Genomic DNA, 18,981 nt, shown 5'->3' on the forward strand with positions numbered 1-18,981 from the left:
GTCCTCAGCAGGGAGGAAATACGAAATTCAGCAGGGTTCTTTTATCTATGCTGCAGCCATGAAGCGCCCCGCCCCCCCCCCCCACTTCTTTGGGAAATTCAGGCTTTGCATGGAATTCCTTCCACTCACAGGATGTGGCTGCCCACAGGATTACATTCAGACAGACCATCACTAGAGAAGCATATGCTTGTCTCTTAAATGTGAAGAACCCTTTTCCAGAAGCCTCCCGGCAGACTTTCCCTCCTGTCTCAGTAACCAGAATTAAATTTATCCATTACCAAAGCAATCATAGGCAAAAGAAGATTATCACACAGTGAATCATTCAGACCAGACACACCTCTGAATTGGGCATAGACCATGCTCCTTTGAGTCACACCAGGGATAGACACAACTACTCGTGGCGGCTGGGCAGGCTGCACACTGCACAATGCCAGGCCTCATTCACACAGCTGGTGTCAGCTGTAAGGACATTATAACAAATCCCCAGAAGATGGCAGTAAAGTGCTTGGGGAAAAGCGATGCAGCAGACAAGGTATAGTCAAGCCTGCCCTAACTGTGGGTTCTACATCCACGATTCAGCCATCCATAGATCAAAAATATCCTAATCTGAACATTTTTTATCTTTATTCCCTAAACAATAGAATGTAACAACTATTTACATAGAGTTTACACTACATTAGGTATAGTAATAGAGAATATCTATAAAGCACAGGGGACAGTGGTGGTACACACCTGTAACCTCAGCACTCGGGAGGCTGAAGCAGGAGGATCACTGTGAGTCTGGGACCAACCTGGGCTATACAGTGAGTTCAAGGCCATCCTCAACTACAGAACCCTGTCTCAAAAATAAATAAATAATGTGTATGGGATGGGCTGGGGACATAGTTCAGTGGGAGAGTGTTTGCCTACCATGCATGAGGCCCAGGGCTTGACACCTAGCACTACAAAAAAAAATTTTTTTTAACTTTATGGGCTAGGGCCAGGGATTTAGCTCAGTGGTGCCACCACCTGCCTTGCAAGTGCAAAGTCCTGAATTCAATCCCTGGTACCAAAATAAATAAATAAAACTTTATGGGCTAGGCATGGTGACACATGCCTATGATTGCAGCACACAGGAGGCTGAGGCAGGAGAATCACAGCAATTTCAAGGCCAACATGCACTACATACTTAGTTGAGTTTTAAGTATAGCCTGAACTACGTAGGGAGACTGTCTCAAAGACTAAGACAAAAAACAAAATAAACAAGTATATGAGAGGATGTGTATAAAAATACTATTTTACCTACAGGACTTAAGTGCCTATGGATCTGGCTACTGGGGGATGAGACTGGGAAACTAATCATCCATGGATATCAAGGAAAAGGGGACTACTCTAGATATACAACAAAATCAAGATTCTTTTGGAAGGCAGTGGAGGTGGAAAATGAGTGCTTGGTAGGTACCAAGAGTTCTGCAGCAGAGAGTAAATAACCTAACTTACAGTAAACCTTTAAAAATTACATGTGGTCCAGTGCCTGCCTGCCAAGCACAAGGTCCTGAGTTCGATCCCTAGTACCGAGCAGAAAAATTAAAATAAAAATTACATGTGATAAATCCCGTTTTCAAGAAAATAATCCACTCCCAGTTTAAGAAAAATTTTGAAGATCTTTATTCAATTCCAATATAGTTAGTCTGAAAATAAACACTAGGTAAACAGATATCCTTAAGTGAAAGGCATTATGTATAAAACCCACTACCATTATCAAAAAGTGGTTTTTTTTTGGTACCAGGGATCAAACTGAGGACTTTGCACTTGCAAGGTAGGTGCGGTGCCACTGAGCTAAATCCCTGGCTCAGAAAGTTTAAAATAAAGTGTCAAGATTTATTTTTTATAGCCAGGTGTGATGGTGCAAGCCTGTAATCCCAGCCCTGGGGAGGCTGAGGCAGGAGGATCACTGAGAGGCCTGGGCTACATTGTGAGGTCAAGACCAGCCTGAACTGCGTAGCTAGACCCTGTCTCAAAAAAAAAAAAAAAGAAAAAAGATTTGTTTTTTACAAAACCAATAGCTTATACATCAAAGATTCTATTTCCTCTGTTTTCTGCATTAAATGATTAAGGTCTGTAGGAAATTACTGTGCTGTGGGTATGTAGATATGGCTCAGTAGTATAGCACTTATCTAGGATGCACAAGAGAGAAAGAAAAAGAAAGAGAAAGAAAGGTGGGAGGGAAGAATATAGGAAGGAAAAAAGGAAGAAAGCATAAGTTGAGAAAAACTATCAACTGGATAAATAAAATATTATCATTAAAGATTAACCACATAAAAAAGTTCAAGCCAGGACCAGGGATTTAGCTCAGTGGTTCCGTCACCTGCCTTGCAAGCGCAAAGTCCCGAGTCTGATACCCGGTACCAAAAATAAAAATTAAAAAGAAAAAAAAAGTTCAAGCCCAAGACCTGGGCAACTTAGTGACTTAGTGAGACTCTGTATCAAAAAAAAAAAAAAAAGGCTGGGGATGTAGCTTAGTATGAAGACCACAGATTCAATCCCCAGTATTGAAACACACACACACACACGCACACACACAATTATAGGCATAATTAATTTTTTTAAATCTAGAACTTAAGGAAAAGTTCTTCTGTTATTTTGGTCAACTATGTGTCCACAGAAAGGGGAAATGGAGTCAAAACTAAATTAAGTAGATAAAGCATAAAGTTAGAAGTTAGTGTGTCAAGAAAAACAATTTTTGGAGATGGTTCTCTCTGTGTTGCCTATGCTAACCTGGAGATCCCTCTGTCTCAGCCTTCAAAGTAGCTGGGTACACCACACCTGGCTCAAGAAAAAATTTTTAAAGTGAAACTGAATAATCTACACTTTGTTCCTATAATTTCTGCCACCTTCTCCTAATACCAAAGCCAAGTGGTTATATGATCTCATTGGTTTGCTACTAACACAGGAGTCTGGGTCAGGTCCCAGCCAGGTCAGTAGTATATGCAGCGTGTGCGATGGAATGGAATCTCCTTCATGTCTTCCCTGTGGTCCCGGGCATAGTCCCATAAGTAATAATCCAGAAGGATGGAGTTGATCTCGCCGTGAGGCTTTTCACTCTGTTTTTCAATAAGCTCCAGAACACAATCCCGGATCAGCTCAACACACCAAAGTGAGCACCCTCTGATCTCCACCTCTTGCTTATCCCCATATGACAGCATTTCTCCTGCAAGGGTTAAAAACAGAGGAAAAATCATTTCTCAAATTAGGCATGAATGTGAAGTTCCTACTACATTTCACAAGAATGGCCAATCTGCTGTCTTAGTCTTCTCAGAACCCAGCCTAACACCCTGCACGTACTAATTCTCCAAATAAACGTCTGTTAGAGAGAGATGCGGTAATCCTAAATTTAAAAATGACAGGAAAAAATAAGGAAAAATAGGAGAGCAAATTAAATTGTTAAAAAGAAAGGACTGAAAATAGGACACACAGGGCCGGGGATTTAGCTCAGTGGTTTTGCTGCCTGCTGCACAAGCACAAGGACCCGAGTTCAATCCCCAGTACCAAAAAAAAAAAGAAAACAGAAAATAGGACACACATGTGTAAATACACCTAATAGTTTCTCTAGCGAGAAACTGAAAGTGTAAATAAGGACTAAAAGGCATAATAGATAATGTGAAATAGGAAGAAAAGGGGCAAAGAGGAAGGGGAAGTGGGAGGGGTAGGGGAAAGGAAAGAAGGGAATGGAATTAATATGAGAAAATGGAAAAATGGAAACAAAGTCTTTGTAAATGGGGAGGAATGGAGGGGTTGAAGGGAGGGCAGGGGAAGGGGGAAAAATAAGAACCAAGAGAGATTATGTAAAGGTGCAAATTTCCAATGAAGAATGTCATTATATTGTATACCTAAAATACACCAATAAAATTTTTTTCTTTTTAAAAAGGATTGAAAATTGTTTTTGAGCCAGGCATGGTGTTGTGTGCCAACAGTTCCAGCACTAAGGAGGCTGAGGCTGGATTATGAGTTTGAGACCAGCCTGGGCTACACAAACAATTTGAGGCCAGCCGGAGCTACATCGCCAGGCCTTGTCTCAAAAAACCACGTTTCTATATTTCTCTACTTTTACAAGTAGTCTGATTTTTTTTCTCCAGTACTGGGAATTGAACTCAGGACCTTGCACTTGCAAGGCAGGCACAGCACCACTGAGCTAAATCACCAGCCCTTGATTTTTATGTGAAATCTCCTAATTTTCAAGTGTTAGAAACTAATTAAAAACCAGCTTAAAAGAAAACAGTAAACAACAAAAACACCCCAGCCTAAATCGGGTGTGGTGGCACATGCCTGTAATATCTGCACTCAGGAGGCTAAGGCAGGATCATGAATTGGAGGCCAGCCTGGGCAACTTAGTCCATTCAAGTCTACCCTGGGCAATACCATGAGACCTTGCCTTTAAAAAAAAAAAAGAATACTTCAAGACAGGAATGAGCAGAGTATATGGCTACATGGAAAATAATACCCTAATTGATAAATGTTGTCCCTTTAAAAAGTATCCAAAAATTAACCACCTAGAACATAAGCATTATGACATAAAACAGTGTACTATTTTTCAAACGAGGAAACAGAACAAAATCGATTTCCTGAAGAAACTTAAAACCTGGCAAAATCAACAACAGGAATAATGGTACCTTTATATTCTGTATTATTCTGATTTGGGAAGATATAAATCCATTTCACAAGAGAAAATTATTCAAGAGTAAAACCACTTACATTTAAAAATAAAGAAAAAAGCCACATAAAACCCTGAGTACAAAGGAGAAATTAGCATGGAAATAGTGTATTTTTCTCATACAAAAGAAATGTTTTTTGTTTTCTGCTAGAGGTGGTGGTACATTCCTGCAATCCCAGCACTCTGGATGTTGATGCAGGAGGATTGTCACAAGTTTAAGCCCAGCTAGAAGGATATAGTAAGTTCAAGCTTCATGGCGAGACCCTATCTCAGAAAACAAACCAAAAAGGTTTTATAAAAAAAGGTAATTTTCACAGAAACTTCTCAACCTAATTTATCTATTCTTACAAATAAGGCTCCCAGTCTTGAATCAAACATCTCTTCATTAATGGTGAATAATAAGCTAAGAAAGGGAATGACTTGTATGAGATAACCCAGTTGCCCCTTGAGAAGTTGACTCAAAATCCAATCTATATGATCTATCTCTTAGCCCACCCTTCAGTCTGACATGCAGAGTTCTCTCCAGCTTCATGAACACCCCTTATGTGTTACACCTGGATCACAAACCTTCACATAGCATAAATTTAGAGTTCATTTTATTAGGCTCTGAAATGTTCAAATAGCACAACTATTAACAACATCCATATCCCACACAGTAATAAGAAAAGTCACTTCCTACTGGGCACCGTGGTGAACGCCTGTATCCCTGCTACTCTGGAGGCTGAGGCAAGAGGGTCAGGAGCTCCAGCCCAGCTTCATCAGTACACAGTGAGTTCAAGACCAGCTTGGACTAGGGCCAGGGTTTTAGCTCTGTGGCACCGCACCTGCCTCACAAGCACAAGGACCTGAGTTTGATCCCTGGTACCAAAAAAAACCCAAAAAGACCAGCTTACTTATATAGCAAGATCCTGTCTCAAAATAAAATAAAGTTGGGGTATAGCTCAATGGTAGAGCCCTTGCCTAGCATGCATGAAGCCCTGGGTTCAATCCCCAGTACTAAAAAAAAAAAGTAATTTGTTCTACATTTTACTTGCCCTTGCATTTTTCTTTTTCTCATTTTGACTTTTTTTGAGACAGGGACTATGAATCCAGGCTGGCCTTGAACTAGAGATCCTCCTGCCTCAGCATTGAGTGCTGAGATTGCAGGCCTGTGCCACCCCACCTGGCTTGCACTGTTCTTTGCAAACATTTTTTTTACATACAGTTTTAACAATAAATAGTGACTCCCCCCTTTTTTTTAAGCAAAAGAGCTTTTTGTGAAAGAAGCTAAATGAAGAGTCACAACAATTCACTGAAAAACAGAGAATGGCCCAATCAAGCCTGCAGACCTTGGCGAAGCTTCCTCAGCAGTTCATCAGAGTACTTGAGGGCTCCGAGGTGGGCGAGGACCTGCGGCAGGCGGTAGTCGGCAAACATGGTGATGCTGGAGATGTCCGCAAAGCATCCGTCCCCTCTGCCCTCTAACACACTCCAGGTATCCGCCACAAGGATCTGGGCTCGTTTGTAAAAAGAAACTCTTTTTCCCTGATGAATGGAGAAAGCAAAATGTCCGAGTTTGAAAGCTTGCTGTATGCTTTTTAAAAGGCACACACTGAAGACATTTTTTCAAGGGCAGAATAACGTGCCTCTGTTGGGAAGTATAGACCTTTTACAGTAAACAAAAGGATCTCACTAACATTTAATAATCTCTATCATTCCCATTTTATTTCCTGTTTTCTTCAATCACATAAAACATAAATTACAAAATCCCATTACCGTCCAATACTTTTTCAACACCATTACTTCATGTAATTTCAGGGCCAACCTGGGTGACTCAATGAGACCCCTGTCTAAAATAAAAATAAAAAGCACTGGGGATGCACCTCAGTGGTACAGCATTGATAGGTTCAATCGCCAGTACCTCAGACAAAAGAAAGTGTAGCTAGTGCAGTTGATCCAAACCTATTCTTACTAAACCAAAATTTCTGGGCCAGGGATTTAGCTCAATGGTGTGGCCTCCCGTCTCGCAAGCACAAGGTCCTGAGTTTGATTCCCCATAATCAAAAAACAAAAAAAAACTAAACCAGAATTTCTTTCTTTTTTTTTTTTTTGGTACCAGGGATCGAACTCCGGACCTTGCTCTTGCAAGGCAGGCACCAGAATCACTGAGCTAAATCCCTGGCAAAACCAAAATTTCTTAAAGACATCATTAAGAAATTCAGAACGCTTTTCAAGGCAAATACATATGCTCAATTTTTTGACATGATATAAAGTTTGTAAATTATATGGATGGGTTAGAGGGAAAACATCACCACTAAGAAATATTCCTACATTGCTCTAGCTGCCATCTTGAGTCCCCGCGTTGGTGTGCCTAATCTCAGCTGGTCTGCTCGAGACCCCCTGAGCACTAGCCCTAGTCCCCTGTGCTGCCCCATAACCGCTCCGACAAGATGAAAGAAACTATCATGAACCAGGAAAAACTCACCAAATCGCAGGCACAAGTGCGCATTGGTGGGAAAGGAACTGCTTGGAGGAAGAAGATGGTTTATAGAACAGCTACAGCAGATGATAAAAAACTTCAGTTCTCATTAAAGAAGTTAGGGGTAAACAGTATCTCTGGTATTGAAGAGGTGAGTATGTTTACAAACCAAGGAACAGTGATCCACTTCAAAAACCCAAAAGTTCAGGCATCTCTGGCAGCAAACATTTTCACCATTACAGGCCATGCTGAGACGAAACAGCTGACAGAAATGCTACCCAGCATCTTGAACCATCTCGGTGCAGACAGTCTGACTAATTTAAGAAGACTGGCTGAAGCTCTGCCCAAACAATCTGTGGATGGAAAAGCACCACTTGCTACTGGAGAGGATGATGATGATGAAGTTCCACATCTTGTGGAGAATTTTGGTGAGGCTTCTAAGAATGAGGCAAACTGAACTGAGTCAGCTTCTGAAGAAGATATAACTTGGAAGAAGTTACTGGGAGCTGCTATTTTATATTATGACTGCTTTTTAAAATTATTTTTGTTTATGGATCTGATAAAATCTAGATCTCTAATGTTTTTAAGCCCAAGCCTCTTGGACACTGCAGCTCTTTTCAGTTTTTGCTTACATACAATTCATTCTTTGCAGGCAATTAATGAAGAAGCCTGGGAATAAAGTTTGAAACAAAGATTAATAAAAAAAAAAAAAAGAAATATTCCTACATTATGCTACAACCCTAAATTCCTAAACCTAATCGCAATTGTTCCTCTAAACTAGATTTATACAGTATATGGTAACTAGATTTCTAGCGAGATACAAAACTAAATTTGCAAAATATAACTGTATGTTACACACAGTTATATCAAAAAGTTTACTATACTAAAGTCTATGATCTATTTTTACAACATTCAGAGCAAAACAGAGACTAAAAATCAAACTTATGTAACAAAATATATCTAAGTGCTAGCATCTAAGAAAATATATAAATTGTCCCATCACAACCACTGTTGCCATGGCAGCAAAATAACGTATCACAAAGACTAGGTTATAATTCACTTAAAATGAAAAAAGAAAAAGTTAAGATTTATATGAGGAATTTTAAAACTCAATCTATAAAACATTTTCTTTGTAAGCTAACTGTGGTTCTAGTAATCAAATGATTTTAGTCAAATTCTGGGTCTCAGGGGTTTGGCTCAGTGGTACACTGTGTTCCCTTCCCAGCACCACAAACAATAAAAAATAAATATGAGAAAAAATTCTGGATCACTAAAATATTAACCACTGAAAATACCAGTAAGTCCCAAATAACAATTCCCTATATATTCACTAATATTGCTTTGTGAAGAAAATATTTTCAAAATAATACCTTCATAAAATAATTGTCAATGAAGGGCCAGGAGTTTAGCTCAGTGGCACCACACCTGCCTCACAAGGTCCTGAGTTCTATCCCCAGTACCAGGCTGGGGGGGGGGGGGACTGTCAATGAAAAATTCTGAATATGAGTTAATTTACCTTTTCCCCCTCCATTACTGGAGATCAAACCCAGGGCCCCCTGAGCTACAGCCTCAGATCTTTTTATTTCTTTTTCCAAGACTGGGTCTAAGACTCTAAATTGTCCAAGGTGATCTTGAACTTGTAATTCTCCTGCCTCAGCTTCCCAGAGTAGTGAGATTACAGGCATGTGCCACCACCCCCGGCTAATTAACTTTTTAAAAAAAATTTATTCTTCTTTTGTTTTTGTTTTTTTGTTTGTTTTACTTTGGCTTTATTTATTTTTGGTACAGGGATCAAACTCAGAACCTTGCGCTTGTGAGGCAGTGCGGTGCCACTGAGCTAAATCCCTGGCCTCTTTTGGCTTTTTGAAACAAGATCTCACTATGTAGATCAGATAGGCAATACTCCTGTCTCTGTCTCCTTAGTGCTGGGATTACAGGCAGGTGCCACCATACCAGGCTCTATTCTTTTTTTTTTTTTTGGTACCGAGGATCAAACTCAGGACCTTGCACTTTCGAGGCAGGCGGCAAGATGGTGAACAGCTTAGCCAGGTAGGCAGAGAGAGGTCCCTGGCCGCCTGGAGCCCCACTCCATCCAACCCGTGCCATGCCCACCGGCAATCAGCGGGACACTGAGGACCCCTCACCACTTGCCACCCCATGGCAACCAGCTTAGCTGCTCGGGCCCCAGCAGCCCACCCCCCCGTGCCTCTGGCCTCAGGGCTGTGCCGCTACCTGGTTCCACTACAAAGGCATGGGGGGGGGCATAAAAGCCATTGTTCTGAGCTCCAGAAGACAGAGTAGAAGTGAACAACAGAAAGAGGGCCTCTCTCAGGCTCTTTGATGAAAACTGAAGTCCACTGGAAAAGTGAAGAGAATCTCTGCAATAAAGGCACACCAGAATACTGTACTTGGTAAGTTAGAGGGATCATCACCTCCCATCAGAACCTGGACTATCTTCAGAGGATGGGCAGCTGGAACCTGCAGTAGAACGTTGCAGAGTGCAACCCTGCAGGAGGACAGGGAGCTGAACTTGAAACTTGCAGCCAGAAATCTGCCTGAATCTCACAGGTCTGAGAGTGGCTTGCTGAGACTCAATGACTTATATCTGCACACTGCTGCCCACACTGTCTATTACGACAGCAGAGACATACCCTGAAGGAGGCCCGTCATTTTTTTTTTTTTTTCTTGGTACCGGGGATTGAACTTGGGACTTTGAGCTTTCGAGGCAGGCACCAGAACCACTGAGCTAAATCCTTGGCCCTTTTTTGTTATTTTTTAAATGATTATTATTATTAATAGCTCTTATTTTTAATATTTTTTTCTTTTTCTATGCTTTTCCAATTTTTTTCCTCTTTTTTTTCTTTCTTTTCTCCTTTCTTTCTTTCTCTCTCACACTCACTCTCTTGCTGTCCCACATTGTTCTTCATCTCCCTTTTTGTTTTCAGATTTCTTCTTTATTTTTCTATTATTCTCTTTTTCCTTCTCACCTGTGTCCTCTGGCCTCACTGCTAACCTTCCCCTATCCTTCTACCTATCTATTCCTCCCTCCCCAACTCCTTCTAACTTCCCATCCCGAAGGGTAAAGTTGCTATATTGAAGAGTTTATTCACTATAAACACATGTAGGGTTGGTCCTCGATTTTGATTTAATTCACACAGTTAAAGGTGATAGATTAATAACTACCACAAATTGTTATTTTCTAAGATGTACTTGATGCTATGGTGTTGCTGATTGTTTTATTTGGGCTAAGGTGTTGTGATTGATCTAATCAGTTGTCCTTCCTGGTATAAAAAAGTAAGACAGCCTTAGAGTCATTAGAGACTCAAAACCTAAAGACCAGCTGTATCTGGAAGACACCTCTGAGAAGCAATCATTTCATAAGGGTTCTAAATACATCAACAAAGATACTTACAATAAGCAATTTCAAAGTATTAACCCAGGAAATTAAATGAAGGACACCTCCAAAAACAAAAATGAGAATGACAGTGCTCACTTCGGCAGCACATATACTAAAAATGAGAATGACAGGGAAAAAGTTTGAGACAGCTCAGCAGATTAACTACTAAAGCAGTTGTAGAAGCAAAATAGGTAGTGTATCCCTTTAAAACTTGCCTTAGCCGGTTTCTCTGGTTGTTTAAAGTGAAGGTTAGGGCTGGGGATTTAGCTCAGTGGTTTCGCCACCTGCTACGCAAGTGCAAAGACCTAAGTTTGATCCCCAGTACCAAATAAATAAAGTGAAGGTTATATGACTCTTTTGATCTGTAGCCTTCCTACAGATAACATCCTAATTCTGAAGAACAAGGTTGCAATGCCTGGGTAAATTTACAATGTATGTGTTTTAACTGTCATGTGCTTATCCTGTGTCTGTGACTGTTATCATTAACAGGAACTACTTCTAAATAGGAACTGGAATTGTATTTACACATCAAAGACCACCAGGAATGAGATAATGAATGCATAAAAGGGGAACTGAACAAAGAGCGGGCAAACACTGACCAGACCCATTTCTGGCAGTCCCGCCTGCTTGCAAGTAAAACTTTTATTATTTTACCCGAATTCTGTGTCTCCATATATTTCTTTCTGTGATTTCTGGAACAAGAAGACATTTAAGTAAGGCACAAACTCAGACTTCCACCCCACCAAAACTAAATTCTGGGGGAAATGAGGTGGAAAAGTCTGATAATCAACCACCTGGACACCCTGAACTGACAGCACAGGAAGTAACAAAACAGGTGAATGAGGCTCTAGAAAAATTCAAAACAGAAATAATTTCCCAGAAAACTACATAGATGGTGAGCAGAGTGAAAGACATGATTAGAGGCTCTAGAACACAAAAAGGTTAAAAAAATACACAAGCTCAGAACCATGCTGGAAGCCATGATAGCCCAACATAAGAAATGGAATCCATGAAACAGATTCAAACAGATATCCAGGAGATTAAAAAACGCCATTGAAAGTACTCACAGCAGATTAAGGGAATGTCAGATATGGGACCACAAGAAATCAATCCAGCAGCTAATAGATGATGCAAAGAAGAATAACATAAGACTCATAGGACTCCACAAAAAAACAGGAGAAAGCACAATTGACATAAAAAAAAAACTGTTAACAAAAGTAATAGTAGAAAACTTCCCAGACAGGCACAGAAAATTGGACATACAGATAAGTGAGGCATATAGAACTCCAACTAGCCACGATCAAAAAAATCTATACCTAGACATGTAATAGTCAAGATCCCAGAAACCCAACAGAAGAACAAAATCCTACAAGCAGTTACAGAAAAGAAACAAGTCACCTACAAAGGAAATCCCATCAGAATCACAGCAGGTTTCTCAACAGAAACCCTCAAGTCAAGGAGAGCCTGGAGCGAAGTATTTCAAGCCCTAAAAGAAAATAACTTCCAACTTTGACTCTTGTATCCTGCAAAATTATCTTTCAAAATCGATGGGTAAATTAAATACTTCTACGACAAAGAACACCTGAGAAATTTCATGAACACCAAACCAGCACTCCAAACAATTCTAAACAATATTCTAGAAAAAGACAATGAAGGTCACAACTCCATGAGGGCCAACAGAGCAAAGCCACCAGGCAAGGTAAGAAACTAAAGGGAAAGGGGGAAAAATAAAAAACGAAAGAGCCAACAATAAAACATCATGACAAGGATGTGTCAATATTTATCAATTATAACCATCAATGTTAATGGCCTCAATTCACAAATCAAAAGAAATAGACTGGCAGAATGGATTAAGAAACAAAATCCAAGAATATGCTGTATACAAGAAACACACCTAACTCAAAAAGAAATTCATAGACTGAATGTAAAAGAATGGAAAACAGTTCTCCACGCCACAGGAACCTGGAAAAAATCAGGGGTAGCAATCTTATTTGCAGACAAAGTAGATTTCAAACCAAAACTAATTAAGAGAGACAAAGATGGTCACTACATCCTTGTGAAGAGAACAATCCAAGAAGAAGAGATGACAGTCATAAATGTATATGCACCAAATACGAATGCCCCCAACTATACAAAACAAATATTAATGGGCATGAAAAACCAAATAAGCACTAATACAACTGTAGTGAGGGACCTCAATACCCCACTATCACAAATAGACAGATCATCTAGACAAGAAATTAACAACAAAATTCTAGAACTGAACGAAGCTATCAAGGCAGGCAAGCACTGAGCTAAATCCACCCCCCCTCTATTCTTTAAATTTGTAACTCATACACCAAAAACATAAAAAATTAGACAAATTAGTGGGTTGTGTGATACATGTATACACTGCACAATGTTTAAATTAGGAAAAACAAATTTATTTTCCCAAACACTTACAATTTCTTTGTGGTAAAAACTTTCAAAATTCTTTCTTGAAGCTTCTTGAAAGCTACAGTACATTACTGTTATCTATAGTCACCATACTGTGCAACAGAATCTCAGAGCTTCTTGCTAACTGTAGCTTAGTAGCTATCAACCTTTCCACATCTCTTCCTATGAACTAATTTTCTTGAACAAAATCTTCAATAAATTTAAGGTAAAGGACTATGAATGTTTGACAGTAATGTAAAATATTACCTGTTGAAATATCACAAAAGCTCATGTTTTTCATGTAGATTTTTGTTGTTTTTTTTCCCCCGGTACAGGGGATCAAACTCAGGACCTTGCGCTTGCAAGAGAGGTGCAGTGCCACTGAGCTAAATCCCCGGCCCTTCACGTAGTATTTTTAAAGATGACAGCCCAAGTAAGTTGATTTATTACTTAGGATTTTTACATAGTTACTACATATTCTAAATCAGTCATTTGAAAAGCTTAAAAAATTGCTCTTCTTTTACCTATTGATCAAAATCTGCACGCCTATAATCCCACCACTCTGGGAGGCTGAGGCAAGATTAAAAATTCAAGCCCTACCTGGGGAACTTGGCAATTTAGCAAAACACTTTTCCAAAATAAAAAAACAAAAAGGGCTGGGAATACAGCTTGGTAGAGAGCGTTTGCCTAGCATGTGTGAGGCCCTGGGTTCAATCCCCAGGACAAGGTTAAAAAAAACCCCGAAAAACAATCTGTTATGAAGGGTTGGGGCCTTCATATCATCTTTTTGGAGAACAATTAGTTTTTTTTAAAATAACTTTTATTTTATTTTATCCCATTCCCCCCTCAAATTAGCTTTTTTTTGGGGGGGGGGGACTGGGAATCAATCAAATTAGGTTTTTTTATGTACTGGAAGCCTGAAAATCTTGACCGTGCTGTGACTCAACAACTGCACTGCAGGAATCCACAATTACAGATGTGTGCAAGGATTAAAGTGTTGTACAATACTGTTTATAATCAAGTGAAACTGAAAACAGGAAGACATAAAACTCAATTTACAAAATAAACTGTGTATAAACACAATTATATATCAGCCTTAAAAATTAATCTAGCCTGGTAAATTAAATAAGAACTCTCAAAAAAAAAATCACTCTTCATGCACAAAAACTCAAAAAAGAAAACAAACTACATGGTATCCTGAATACACTCCAACCTGATGCTACGTTATTTGCTTATTTTCATTAAGAGTTTTTTACTTTGGGAGGTTTTATAAACCTGAAGTACAGAAAAAACTAGAGAAAAGATATATTTGCTAATCTATGGCTCTTCACTAATACTCCTTCTCCTTTCTCTTCTCCCTCCCCTTACCCCATCATATTAATGTAATTTCAGTCGTTCCTGTGCTACAATCATTTGCAAATCATTAAATACTGAAATCAGAGTTTACGTATCCTAAGCTACATGACTGGTAGTTTGTTTTCTTTCATATACTGTTGATTGCAGTTAGACGGCCTAAATGATAGACCAAGGAACTTGATACCAAATTTCCTGATAAACAAGTCTGAAATTACATACTCTGAGTAACTGTTGCATTAGCAAGTACAACAGAATAAAAATCAACAGTGCCCTGGAGACTGTTCTAGAAACCACCTCTCCGCCCCATCCACACCTCAGGGCAACACTTAACAGTCATAACCCACACAGCTCAAGGGGCTGCTATGTCTCCTTCTCTCCCCAGTGGCTGAAGCAACAGGATGCAAAATTCGCAAACAGCAACCCTGCTACTTTGTGCAGAGACTGTCCAGCAAAGGCAAAAGCCTGAACCCAACAGCACTGGAGTCCTTCAGCCAAGCTGTCCCTGTCCCATCTAAAACTTCTTTCTGCTTCACTGAAAGCCAAATTTTGCACTATTATCTGTTTGTTTCTTCTTTGTAAGAGAGAATCTTTTTTGCCTGTCTTGTACTTTGAGTAACTACTTTGAAGGTAATGATAACACAGTGTCTTAAGTATTGTTTTAAGTATTGTTTTCTCATTACTGTATTTTATTATAAAATTTTTTTCATATAATAAACTTTTGCTTCAGCTTTTTCTAGTTGTATTGGTGTATTTGCAATTAAAAAAAAAAAATCTTCGCAGATCACAGTGGTCCACATGGTGCCAGGGATTTAGCTCAGTGGTTCCAGCACCTGCCTCGAAAGTGCAAGAGTTCAATCCCCTGTACCAAAAAAAAAAATCTTTGCAGGGCACAGTGATGCACACCTATACTCCCAGCTACTTGGGAGGCTGAGGCAGAAACATCAAAAGTTTGAGGCCACTCTGGGCAAGGCAGAGAGAGTGCATCTCAAAATAAAAACTTTAAGGGGGCTGGGGATTTAGCTCAGTGGCACTGCACCTGCCTTGTAAGTGTAAGGTCCCGAGTTCAATCCCCGTACCAAATATAAATAAATAAATAAAATAAAATTTAAACAAGGTCTGGGTATGTTCCTCAGTGGTAGTACACATGCCTAGCATATGAGAGCCCCTGGGTTCAATCCCCCACAAAAACAAATAAATGTATACTAACACACATAATCAAGAATCTTTCACTTTATAGTAGAATAAAAGGCTATTTCCTAAATAACCTAATATCAACCATTTAATTTTTCAGATTTGGTTCTAATCTTTAAACATGGAACAATAATGCTTCCTTTCCATCTTCAGCCCACTAAGCTGGTTGGTGGATCAAATTAAGAGTGTATGCATAAACATCAACATATCACAAAGTACAATTTAAACAATATATGCCAGGGATTTGGCTCAGTGGCACTGAACCTGCCTCGCAAGCACAAGGTCCTGAGTTCGATCCCTGATATCAAAAAACAAAACAAAACAAAAAAAATTGGTAGTTTTAGTTGTTAAAACTGTGATTACAAAAGCAATAGCTTTAAAATTTTAATTTGATGTAAGCATTAACTTATACAGATTTATAGTATGATTTCCTGAAGTTGCTTATGTTTCTGAGTCACAGCTAAAGTACCCAGGATTCCAGAAGAATTTTACAAAAACAAAATAGAGGTGCACACTGGAAAGGTAAATCAAACCATTTATCATTCTAAAAGTGTATCTATTTAAATTTTGTTTGTTTGTTTGTTTTTGGTACCAGGATCGAACTCAGGACCTTTCGCTTGTGAGGCAGGAAGTGGAACCACTGAGCTAAATCCCTGGCCCTCTATTTAAATTTTTTGTACCATAAAATGAATAACATTGTGAAAGGATGCTGTGTATGAAAAACACTATATATACACTAAACTTTACCACAAATACTTATTAGAGAGAATTTAGCATACATTCTGATTTTTATCCAATCATGCAAATGTTTTGAAGTACCTTATCCTCAAGGATAGCATTATATGGAGAGTTCAGTGTTTTTCAGGTTTGAAACATTTTTTTTGGTACTAGGGATTGAACTCTGGACCTTTCACTTTCAAGGCAGGTGCCGGAACCACTGAGCTAAATCCCCGGCCCCCTAAGGTTTGAAACATTTTAAAAGGACAAGGAGCCAGGTGTGGTGACATATGCCTGTAATCCCAGCACTCAAGAGGCTGAGGCAGGAGGACTACTATAAATTCAAGGGTAGCCTGAACAATATACCACAACCTTGTCTCAAAAATAACAAGGGCCAGGGATTTAGCTCAGTGGTGCCTCACTTGCCTTGCAAGCTTGAGGTCCTGAGTTCGATCCCAGGCACCAAGGAAAAAAAAAAGAACTTGCAAAAAAGAACAACAAAAAGGGGGGAAAAAATACAAAAGTAGCCAGGCAGGATGGCACATGCCTGTTAATCTCAGCAGTCTGGGAGGCTGAGACAGGAGGATCGAAAATTCAATCCCAATGTGGGCAACTTGGTGAGTTAGTGGGTCACTGCCTCAAAATAAAAAATCAAAATAGCTAGGAATGTAGCTAGGTGCAAAAGTCCCTGGGTTCAATCTCTAATACCTCAAAAGACAAAACAAACAAAAGAACAAAGAAAATACACTGACTAGGAAATGTACATAAAAAATTAATTTTGAGGGCCGAGGATTTAGCTCAGCGGTTCCGCTGCCTCCCTTGCAAGCACAAGGTCCTGAGTTCAATCCCAGTACCAAAAAAAACCAAATAATAATAATAATAGTAATAATTTTGAAATATTTAATTTGGTTACTGTTTCTTGTTCACAGTGAACAAACTTCAAATATGTTTTTCTTCTCAAATGGAGTTCAGGAAGCATTATGGCTTATACTGAATGTGCTCATAAGTGGGGCATTTGAGAAATGATTGGATCATGGGTATGTGATACTGGATTAATCCACTGATAGGTTCATGTCAGGGTGTGATGCTGGGAGGTGAAGTCTGGTGGGAGGAGGTGGTCATTGTGGATGTGTCCTGAATATACATATAACCTCCTGCCTTGAGCACAGCCCTGTTTCCTGCCTACCCTGCCATGGACTGTTTCTCCTCTGCTCTCCCTTGGAGCCAGCTGACTATGGACTGTAACCTCTACAAACTGAGCTGAAGTAAACCTCTCCTCTGTTAACATGTGGGTAACTACGACAGGAAGTAAATGAATTAACTCTGAGAGAATTATTAAGACTTTATTAAATGTCATCATATTGTATACCTAAAATGTACCAATAAAATAAAAAATTTGGGGGGTTTTTTGGTACCAGGGATCGAACTAATTAATAAATTTTTAGGCCGGGGATTTAGCTCAGTGGTTCCGGCGCCTGCCTCTCAAGCGCAAGGTCCTGAGTTAGATCCCCGTACCAAAAAAAAAAAAAAAAAAATGTTTAAAGAGTTTATTAAAATCTCCAACAGAAGCCACTCACCTCAAACTCAGTCACATCTCTGTAAGAAGGAAAATTTTCAACAACCAGGTGCATTAACTTCTGCGCACTTTTTTCACTCTTTTGGACACAGTTAAGGAAACAGCCTCCAAACTTCTCCAACAAAATTCTCCCTGCCTCATTGAGAACACGATGCCTATCTTCCATCAAGGGCATGGGTATGTCAGTGTCAGAACGAAATATGTGCCGAACCTGGTCCAGGGTCACGGTGGCATAGTAGGAGGCACTCGTTATAGGTATCCCTTGGAGAGAAAAGAAAATTCGGGGGAGCAATGTCATATTTTGTTACCTCATTAGACCCCTCGCTTTATCACGAACAATTTCTACGAAACCAAGTGAGTGCTGCAGAAATACACCCAGGTGGATGAGAAAGGATCTGAAGCAAGACCTCATCTCCTGCAAGGAGCCTTTTCCAACTACTGCAATACTACACTGCCTGTGCCTGTATTCTGACTGCAAACAATGTTCCCGGTCTATCCCAGTCCTCATTAAAGGGACACCCTTTAAAACCTGACTGCGACAGAAACGCCGGTCGGCCTCGCCCACCCGCCCACCTGCAGCCCGGCCGGCACCCACCTTCGTCCAGGGCTCGGTTCACCGCGGCGCACAGGGCCCAGTATCCGCTATAGGCCTTGCCCCGGTAGCTCACCAGGCACTTGCGCTCCTCCTGCTCCGCCCAGAAGGAGAAGTTGAGCGTGTCCACCACGAACACCCAGCCGAGCGCCGCCTCGTCAGCCGTACGGGGGTTCAGCTCGTGCAGCGACCGCCAGCCGTCCACGCGCAGCGCGGGCCCCGAGGCCGCGGTCAGCAGCAGCTCGGCCGCCCTGCGCACACCCTCGCCGTCCACAGCCACATCCCGGCTACGCGCGGCCACGAACCTGGCGGACTCCCGGGGCGGCAAGGGACCGTCCATGCCGCCCGCCTTTACTGCGGGAAACCGGGCCTTGACTCCGGGCGGCCAGACCCTTCGGTCACCTAACGGGGCGAAGTCCAGGGCCCGCCCTCCCGGGCAAGGTCCTCGAGCACCGCGCGCGGTCAGGCCCAGCCGCGAGCCATCGGGCAGTGCTCGCGGGACAGGGAGCGGCGGGGGCGCGCCAGGCTCAGGCGGCGAGCACTTCCAGGGCTGCGGTCACGCCCACCGGGCGCGCCCCACCCCGCTTCC

General features: G+C 40.8%; 1 protein-coding gene and 1 pseudogene across 1 annotated transcript; one reads left to right on the forward strand and one right to left on the reverse strand.

Annotated features, from left to right (window-relative positions):
- Positions 1-1,623: 1,623 nt before the first annotated feature.
- Qng1 (Q-nucleotide N-glycosylase 1) lies at positions 1,624-18,913 on the reverse strand. Its single transcript, XM_004862438.4, has 4 exons — positions 18,396-18,913; positions 17,802-18,061; positions 6,019-6,214; positions 1,624-3,190 (listed from the first exon to the last, which is right to left on the reverse strand). Exons 1-4 carry the CDS (start codon positions 18,730-18,732, stop codon positions 2,958-2,960), a joined length of 1,026 nt encoding a protein of 341 aa, XP_004862495.1. The 5' UTR covers positions 18,733-18,913; the 3' UTR covers positions 1,624-2,957.
- On the forward strand, positions 7,092-8,036 carry LOC101717835 (transcription factor BTF3 pseudogene; annotated as a pseudogene).
- Positions 18,914-18,981: the final 68 nt, after the last annotated feature.

This window comes from Heterocephalus glaber, unplaced genomic scaffold, assembly GCF_053883595.1.
Source record: "Heterocephalus glaber isolate CG9 unplaced genomic scaffold, H.glaber_assembly_v1.0 deba00000546, whole genome shotgun sequence".
NCBI lineage: Eukaryota > Metazoa > Chordata > Mammalia > Rodentia > Bathyergidae > Heterocephalus > Heterocephalus glaber.

What these genes read in the sequence shown, in the direction of transcription:
- Qng1 (XM_004862438.4), bottom strand. Translation starts at nt 18,732, where the DNA reads ATGGACGGTCCCTTGCCGCCCCGGGAGTCCGCCAGGTTCGTGGCCGCG. An exon ending in GAACCGAGCCCTGGACGAAG is followed by an intron (nt 18,062 to 18,395) that starts GTGGGTGCCGGC and finishes TTTCTCTCCAAG; the next exon opens with GGATACCTATAACGAGTGCC. An exon ending in GCTGAGGAAGCTTCGCCAAG is followed by an intron (nt 3,191 to 6,018) that starts GTCTGCAGGCTT and finishes TAACCCTTGCAG; the next exon opens with GAGAAATGCTGTCATATGGG.